Here is a 9,804-nt window from a genome sequence, read left to right as displayed (position 1 = left end):
TTTGTGGCAGGAATATGCCTTCACTAGGAAAAAGTGTACTGAAAAAATGGATACTTTTGAATCAAATAGCTCTGATTTGTGTACCAGATGCACAGCTTGTAAGTTGTATGAATATGAGATACTTATGAGCAGATCTATGATTTCCAGTTTTCACTCATTCAGATGAAAGCAATAGTATACTTATTTCATAGGTATTCTTTGATAACACAATGTCTATTAATTTTTAAACACAGTACCTGGAAAAATGAAATACTGAACAGACATTTTTCTACTTTTTAACTTTGTGTTCTTACTTTTTGTATTCCCTTGACACTTTCCATATTGTTAAACATAGCATTCTGTTTAAAATTTTAATTACTAGCCGGGCGGTGGTGGCGCACGCCTTTAATCCCAGCACTCGGGAGGCAGAGGCAGGCGGATCTCTGTGAGTTTGAGGCCAGCCTGGTCTACAAGAGCTAGTTCCAGGACAGGACCCAAAAAGCTACAGAGAAACCCTGTCTCGAAAATCAAAAAAAAAATTTAATTACTATGCTTAGGATATATATATATATATGTATATATACATATATGTATATATGTGTGTGTATGTGTTCATATACAGCAAAATATACAGTAATATATAACAATTTATATTAAAACTATCTATCTATCGCCTAAGATATTTGTAAAGAAATGCCTCTAGCATGTAAGCACCTACCTTGTACAAGCTGTACCCTATCAGATCATTTCTTTTTTCTTCAGATGTTAAAGACTATTCTTGTAATTGACTGATCTTGTAAAATTAAAGTGCTGTTTTTGCAAGATGGTAGGTCACAGGCTAACTGCTCTTTCTGCTTTTGTCATCAAGCTTGCTTACTCGGCTCAAAAAGATGAGTAGGAACTGCAAGACGTTTGTGTTAAGATGAGCCCCTGCCTACACATAGGAAGGATACATGTAGTCTTGTGGTTTTTTGCCATAATAAACCATAAGCCGACTTCTCTTGGGGATATACATTGAGAATTCTGAATCTTGGGTGTAGATCTTGTGCCAGAAATAAAAAGCCTCTTACTCAGCTGACCCTATTGTCAGGGTTGCAGAGGAGCCAGCCCTGAGTGCGAGCATGTGTGAGAGCAGGAGAGCCGACCTCCCTCTTGTATGCCCCCACAGCAATCAGTGAGAGGACCCTGTGCCTTGCTGTAGGCTGCATTGGGTGAGCTAGCTCAGGCAGTGCTGGAGAGCTCAACCCGATAGTGATGATGAGGGAAAGTTAGCTACCTGACCAACCCAGCTACCACCCAGGCCCAGAACCAGGGCTGTGTGTTAACCCACCGTGACATCCACTGAATCTATGAACGATTGGAACAGGTGAAGGAGATGAACCTACTTATTCAAAACAGCAGGACCTCCATGACACAGGACCACAGGATATCCAAGAGGAGCCCCAGTGAGAGCCATTATCGGTGGTGTTGCAGAAACCAGAGGCCTTGAGCCAGACCAAAGACTCACAGCAATGAACACTTGCAAGGAAAGATGAACTGAATAAGGAGTAAACTGTGTCTCAGTAGACCACAATACAGCTTCCATGACAGGACGGTTCTTTTTGTTTTGTTTTATGATTTGTTTTGTTTGGTATTGGGTTTTTCTTTTAAGTTTGGTTTTGTTTTGTGACGGAAGTTGTAGGGACAGGGCAGATTTGAGGGGACATGGAGGTAAGAAAGAATGGAATGCATGATGTGAAATCCACAGAGAATCAATAAGGATAAAAAAGCCTCTTATTTGTTCAAATTTGTTCATTGTCAGACTGGTGAAACTCTGAACGATCCCATACCCTCAAAAACTATACTTTACTATTGACTATGTGCTGGTTTTTAGTTTGCCATGACTCCTTTTTGGGTTTTCTTAAAGAATCAATTAATATTGTATTTATTTGTTTGGATTTTTGAAATGGGGTTTTGCTGTCTAGCCCAGGCTGACTTTGAATTCAAAGTTTTCCTGTTTCTTCCACCAAGTGCGGTTAAAAGAGTGAGAAAGGCTCAGGCTCAGGGAATACTTAGATTTGTTGTTGTTAAACAGCAGATGTAAACTTGGAAAAATATGAACTTTGTAAGAAGAATAAAATACAATAAAAATATACCTCATTTTTCAGTATTAGGTAGTCTGCTCTTTTTTTCTTCCCCTTCTCTGTCTTTTTCTCCTTCAACCAAGAGTGAGATCAAAGGGTTTCTCTGTAGTCTGGCAGTTGTTCACTGCTGGAGGTGTGGTAGTGCACTCGCTGAATGAGGCACACTCTCTGCACACACGGGGAGTTCTGGTGACTGAAAACAAGTCTTTCATATCCATCTGCATTGTTGTCACATTTACTACATAATTTACACTCAAGCACACGATATTCTCAAAATGTTCCTTTCTCACAGATCTATCCCACCCACAACTTTTACTCTTTCAGTGAACAGTGACGGCATCTTCAGCAAATGGCGCTAGAAAAATCGGATGTCCACGTGGAAAATGAAATTAGACCCATATTTATCACCCTGCATAAAAATTAAAAGATCTCAATTTGAAATCTCAAAGTACTCGAAAGAAATCATAGGTAGAGTCCTGTAAGATATAGGTGTAGGAATGGACTTTCTCAACTGGATCCCATTTTCTAAGGAATTAAAAGCAACAGTTTACAAATTAGATATCATAAAACCAAGAAGCTGGGGCTGGAGAGATGACTCAGCAGTTAAGAGCACTGGTTGCTCTTTCAGAAGACCCAGGTTCAATTTCCAGCACTTGCCTGGGACCTAACAATCATCTGTAACTCCAGTTTTAGGGAACCCAATGTCCTAACCTGGCCACATGCACAAAGTGCATATAATACCTATACATATACGCTGGCAAAAATACTCACCTAAAATAAAAATGGATCAATAAAAATAGATCTAACATGTAACCCAGCAATTCTGCTTCTTGATGTATAACCCAAGGACTGGACATCCTAATCCCAGTTACTTGCTCAACAGTATTAATTTCTGCTTGATTCATAATAGGTATGGAATGGGAAAATCTAAATGTCAATCATCTGATAAGTGAATAATGGAAATATGATGTATAAATACACAATAGAACTCTATTCAGTTGTAAATAAAAATGAAATCATGAAAATTACTGGTAAATGGACGGAACTGGGAAATATCATATGGAATAAAGTAACCTAGATGAGAAAGACAAACACCACATGTTCACTCTTATTTGTGGATCCTAGCTCAGAATCTTTTGTTTTGAGTATGTAACTTGGGATAGCCATAGAAACAAGGAAAGCAGAAAAGACCTTTGGGGGATGGGAAAATGAGCTTTAGAAATGAAGATAGCAAGATATAGGTCCTATGATAGAGAAAGGGAAAACTGAAGTGGGAGAGTTAATTGAGGGTGACGGACGGAGGGAATGTGTCATAGAGGGAGAGGGAGGGAAATATATAAATAATACTAAGAGCCAGGCGATGGTGGCGCACGCCTTTAATCCCAGCACTCGGGAGGCAGAGGCAGGCGGATCTCTGTGAGTTCGAGACCAGCCTGGTCTACAAGAGCTAGTTCCAGGACAGGCTCCAAAGCCACAGAGAAACCCTGTCTCGAAAAACCAAAATAAACAAACAAACAAATAAATAAATAAATAAATAAATAAATAAATCTAAGTACATTTTAAAAAGCCATAGGAAAGCATACGATTTTATAGTTACTTTAAAACAATACATATGTAACCACACACATGCACACATGCACACACACGTGTGTGGCACTAATAGAATTACCCCACATGGTGGGATAGTGCTCCCTTCAGACTATTTAACAAGAAAGTACGCTTCCTGTCAGCTTGTTTGAATGTACCTAGAGCTAGTTCCCAAAGGTGACTCACAGTGAGATTCTCCCTTAGACCTTGAAATCATGGCTGCTCTCTGTGAGTTAAAATGGTAAAGCTTCCGGAATAAAACCCACTCATTCATTGAAGTCAATCCCCTGTGCACTGAAATATGGCAGTACAATGAATATAAACATTGCAAACAAAGAATGAACCGGATGTTCCCCCAGAGAAGCAGAAATGAACTGCGATGTGATTCAGTCAGCCACATTCCAATGAACTGTTTTTTCTCTCAACATGGTAAGGGCTGCTGTAGCAGTGGAGGATACTCACGATGACAGTGACAATTCGAGCACAATCCAGGATGACATACACAGTGTCATCTGTGGGTGCACAAAACATACCCAGACTATAAAATACTACCACCCCAAACTCATGAAATTAGAGGACTCTCTCTCGGCTACTGATGACCCAACCAGGGAAACTGAGGCCATGCTATCGTGTCTTGCCTCTGGGCAATACACAGAGGCAATTCTCCACAGGCAATTTCTTATTCTTACATATCCTCTAGAAATTGTGGACTCTTAGCCCAAACCAGTGTCATATGTGGTCACTGCTTCTGGTGAACTTTTTAAGTAGAGATGAAATAAAAATAACTGTTTCCGCCTTTGGAGAAATTTTGAGTTGACAAAACAGCGTCAAGCAGCCAAGTAGCTGAGAGCAAGAACTTTTCTCAGGCATGCCAAGGGCATTTGAATTATGATCATCAGAAGAATTCTGCCTCACTACATCCTTACATGCTTCTCACACACTTCTTTCACAAACCCATTCACCAGTGACTGAGGAATTCTTTGTGGGTGCTGCCATCTCGGTTGGGAGCCTCATATAACTTCTTTCCTCCTTCTCTCCCTCCTTTATTCCTTTCTCATATTTTCCCTTTCTATTCCTCTTTCCTTCCTTCTTTTTCCTTTGTTTATTTCCTCTATATTTTGTGTGAGGACCTCACTGTGTAATCACAGCTGGCTTTATGATCTTTCTGCCCAATATTCCACAGTTCTGGGATTAAAAGCATGGACCCCAGTGTAGAGCTGACACCTAGGTATGGTCATCTCTCCTTCCTTAAACCTAAGGATTGCAAGTCGGGTGGTGGTGGCACAGGCCTTTTATCCCAGCACTCAGGAGGCAGAGGCAGGTGGATCTATGTGAGTTCAAGGCCAGCCGGATCTACAAGAGCTAGTTCCAGGACAGGCACCAAAGCTACAGAGAAACCCTGTCTTGAAAAATTAAAAACAAACAAACAAACAACAAAAACCCTAAGGCTCACATGAGACTTGTCTGTAGTAGCAAAAAAATCCATTTTTATAGGACGAAGACATCATTTACATCATTTCAAGAAAGTAATTTATACGTCATCTCTTTATTAGTTCCTAGATTCCAGGAGGATTTAAAAAAAATGGAAAGTACATTAATTTCTATCATGGCAACATCCTAATTTGCAGCTTTGTTCACACATATTAAATATGCTTATGACTATTTTGGTTAGTATATTTCTACACTATACAGCATCTCTTTGAAAAGGTAATCAATATAGGATAGGATTCTTTCTTCATCAGTCATATGTAATCAGTTAATAAACATGTTTAAAAAAATCCTTTCAGCAGTACTAGGGGGTTGAATCTATGTCCTCAGATATACTGGGTTATAATTCTACCATTGAGTTACAAGCTCAGGGCAATTATCAACATATTAAAATAATATTGTGGATGAGTAATTGCTGAATTTATTAAGACACTGAAATATATATGAGATTACTCTGACCTTCTACCCATAATTCAAAATCTCCCATTTTATATCTCTATTACACATCATACATACAATTATAATTATGCAAAATCCTATTTTGGTGTTCTTGTATGTCACAGATATTTATTCATTCATATGGAAATAGTAGCAGCCTAAATAAGCAGTCACTCAAACTTGGTCCACCAAATCTGACAAAACAATTTTCACACTTTAACGCTTTAGAGACTAGGAAGAATACAAAAAGTGATGCTCACTTGGTTTTATGAAATACATATGTGTGTATATATTCATCTATGTATATATATCTTGAACTTTATAAATACTAAGTTAAAAATATTTTTAAATGCAGAGATAATTACATATCATTGAGAAAACATTCCTTCAAAATTCACTGAAGTAACAATTCTATAGAATTCTATAGAATGTATCCTTGTTACATTACTTAGCTTCATGGTTATGTCACAGCAGGACAGTGAGATCATTTAGTAGGTCAACCAGAAAAGAACAGGTAGCTTTATTATTTTAAGTTCATACTAACCACTGTTTTTGAAAACGGAGTTCTGTATAAATGAATCATTGACATGAAACATTTTACCAGGCAAATCAGGATACAGGATGGTAGTTCTCAACCCATGAGTCCAGACACCTTGGGTGTTGAATGACTCTTTTACAAGTGTCGTCTAAGATCATTGGAAAATATAGATATTTCCACTATGATTCATAATAGTGGAGAAATTGTAGTTATGAAGTAGCAACGAAAATAGCTTAATTGGTGGTGGTCACCATAACATGAGGAACTGTATTAAAAGGTTGATATATTATATATCACTGGTATAGAGCATAATGGTAGATTCCTAATGAAAATTAGGTTTTCCAGAACTTTGGCTTGTGTTATTATGCCATTTTCTCAATAAAGCTGAAGATTTATCTAGATGAGCATTCCTTTTCCAATATTTATTTGAGGAAAGAAGTCAAGATAGCATTAAAGGGATTTCTAATCAGCAATTTTTTCACAGCCATTTTTACTTCTTTGTTCCGTAAACTATAGATAATAGGATTCAGCATCGGAGTTAATCCAGCGTATATCAAAGCCATAAATTTATCTATTTCCTGTGAGTCTACAGCTGAGGGCTTCAGGTACATGGAGAGAGCTGTCCCATAGAACAGAACCACCACAGTCAAGTGGGCTGCACATGTTGAAAAGGCTTTGCTTCGGCCATCCACTGAGCTGATCCTCAAAATGTTGGAGAGGATGAATGCATAGGAGCCACAAATAAGCAGCATCGGCAACGGGAGAAGAAGGATGCTGATCACCAACATGATTAACTGTACCATGGATGTGTCCACACAAGCCATTTTCAAGAGGGCCAGAATTTCACAGGTAAAATGATTGATGATGCTGTTGCCACAGAGAGACAGCTGAAGTACAGGTCCAGTTTCCACCAAGGCAGTGAGGCATCCTGTCAGCCAGGAACTGCCTGCAATCTGCACACAGACTCTCCTGTTCATAATGATAGGATATCTTAGGGGCTTGCAGATGGCCACATACCTGTCATAGGCCATCATGGAGAGGAGCACACATTCGGTGGAGCCCATGGCAAGAGAGAAATACATCTGGGAAGCACATCCTGAGAATGAGATGGTGTTTTTCCCCAAAATAAAGTTTGCCAGCATTGGAATGAGAGCAGAAGAGGTATACCAGATGTCCAGAAAGGAGAGGTTACTGAGGAAAAAGTACATGGGAGTGTGTAGGTGAGAGTCTAGGATGGTGATGGAGATCAGAACAGTATTTCCCAGCAAGGTGGTCAGGTACATCAGCAGACACAGGACAAATATGACGACTTCAACTTTGGGGTAATGGGAAAATCCTAGGAAGAAAAATACTGTGACAGAGGTCCAATTTGCCTGGACCATTTTATGATAGTATGTTCATGTAAACATGTACTAATGAGTTACATCATATATATATAAAACAAAAGGTTCTCCTTCACAATTTCAGATAGTTTGCTTTTATATGAACGTGTGCTTCGTATTTAAGTGCTTCTCTAAATGAGAATATTATTGTAGCAGTAAATGTTTAAACAATCTGTCATTAATATAATTTAGCAATGAAGTCAACAGGTAAATGATGAACTTGATGCTTTTGCAGCCAGCCTTTCTCCTGTCAAGGTGGAATGGAATAAGAATTCATTAAGTAAACATCATGAGAGAAGAACAAAGTAAATAATATTTTTCTTCCCCCCACCCCAAACTACATTTGTAGTTGGTCTACAAATACATATTTACCTTTAAGTTCTTGAGATTGATTTTCTTCTCTTCGCTTAGAAACATTCTTATTATAGGAAAATCTTTATTTCCCATGTTAACGGTTTCTTATGTCACCCCTAGAGATATACTCACAATGATTTGGAGAACCAATAGGTAAAATTATGTACATATCTATGCAGATGTAAAAGAAATCAATTGAAGACTTTGAATATTGGAAAACAAGCCAGCGTTCCCTTTCCAAACCTAAGAAAGTGATGGAGGATATTCTCATACTGGGGGACACCTAATGTCTGCATCTTTCAAATGTTTCCAGTTGTTCTTGTGGCTGAGCTACAGAAACATTCTCCAAAGGACCAGCCCCTGGATCTGGAAGGCAATTTCGTATATTTGTTGCTTTTGAAGAGTTTCCAAATACTGCAGCAAATTAAAGTTGCAAATCTGTCAGTACAATATTACAAGTGCTGAAGCCCCAGAGATGATGTCCCATAGATCCAATTATCATCAACAGTTTGCCTGGTCTAATTGTGGTGTTATTCAAACAAGACGTAAACATGTTCCCACTGTCACTGCTTCTAGGATGGAAGAGAAACTTTGCTCTTTTTCAAATGTTATGAAGTAAGTCAGGCTAGCTACATGGATATAAAGAAGAGTAAATAATGTTTTCATTTTTCCCTTCAATTTGAAGTAAGATCTTTATATTACGTATGCAATAAGCTATATTAGAAATGGAAGCACTAAGGTGGGTGACCAAAAGCCTGAGTGACTGCTCTTCCTGCTGATGACTTAATGAGAAGACTTACAATCTTTTTGGAAAGCAAAATTACACCTGATGAAGGAATGCTTTTCACGTGGGGATGTTAGCTGTTGCATAGAAAGGCATCTTGACTTCAGAATGCTAATAGCAGGTTCTCTCTCTTTGAGCTTCATGACAACAGCTTAAACTTGTCCTGATGTTTGACACTGTATTCTCTATGCTTGTTTAATAGGCTATACTCATGGCCATTGTTGAATTTATTCTACTTAACAAATACCTCTTCATTTTTAGACAAATATAGTTATGTATTTGAACCATTATCTAAAATCAAGATGCCTCAACCAAAACTCCTATGTCTACTTACTGGTATTTGCAAATAAAATGTGTCCTTTGGGGCCTACTATGTACTCACTCATATAGGTACCTAACCTTCAAGGGCCTGAGATCATGTGTGTGATTGACAGCTTTAGCTGTAGGGTTGCCTTGTCCACAGGAAGGCCTGAAGCTTTAAAGCAGTGAACACTTTCCACTTCCACATGTTAGTTCTGTTCTCTGGAGCAAACTGGTGAGTCTCACCGACTTCAGTTCAGTTGTAAAAACGAAGTGTCAGTATTTCTTAGGGCTGCTAGGAGGCAAGAGACACTCTGTAAAGGAACCAACATAGTGCCCTATGTATAGTATGCTCTTAAATGTTAAACTTTATTCTATAAACTAGATGTGAATCTTGATTCCTTATTCTCCTCTTTTCTGAATATGGTTTACTAATTCTTTGAGAATTTAATACAAAAGATTGTATTTTTCCTTTTTCTTTATTTTTCCCTCCTCCAACACCCCCTGAATATTCCCTATATCCCTACCTACCCAACTTTATATTCTCATTTTCTCTCAGGAAATCATAAAACAAAGCAAAAATCAAAACAAATAAACAGAAAACTAATAAGACAAAAATATCCAAATGAAACAAAACCCACAAGCAAACAAACAAACAAAATCCATGGAGTTTGTTTTGTGTTGGCCAACTACTTCTGGGCATGGGGCTTGACCTGGAATGTGGCTGATATACCCAGTGACACTCTATTACAGAAAACTTATTTTCCCTTTGCCAGTGGGTAGCACTTGCAAATGGCTTCTTAGGGGTGAGAGCCCTGTCTGCTTCTCCTT

General features: G+C 38.4%; 1 protein-coding gene across 1 annotated transcript; it reads right to left on the bottom strand.

Annotated features, from left to right (window-relative positions):
- Positions 1–6,575: 6,575 nt before the first annotated feature.
- Positions 6,576–7,535, bottom strand: Or13f1 (olfactory receptor family 13 subfamily F member 1). Its single transcript, XM_050128362.1, has one exon. It carries the CDS (start codon positions 7,533–7,535, stop codon positions 6,576–6,578), a length of 960 nt encoding a protein of 319 aa, XP_049984319.1.
- Positions 7,536–9,804: the final 2,269 nt, after the last annotated feature.

Source organism: Alexandromys fortis, unplaced genomic scaffold, assembly GCF_014885135.2.
Source record: "Alexandromys fortis isolate MF-2015 unplaced genomic scaffold, M_Fortis_MF-2015_v1.1 scaffold_301, whole genome shotgun sequence".
Classification (NCBI taxonomy): domain Eukaryota; kingdom Metazoa; phylum Chordata; class Mammalia; order Rodentia; family Cricetidae; genus Alexandromys; species Alexandromys fortis.
Note: the sequence above shows the minus strand (reverse complement) of the source record. Positions and strands in the feature narration are given on the sequence as shown.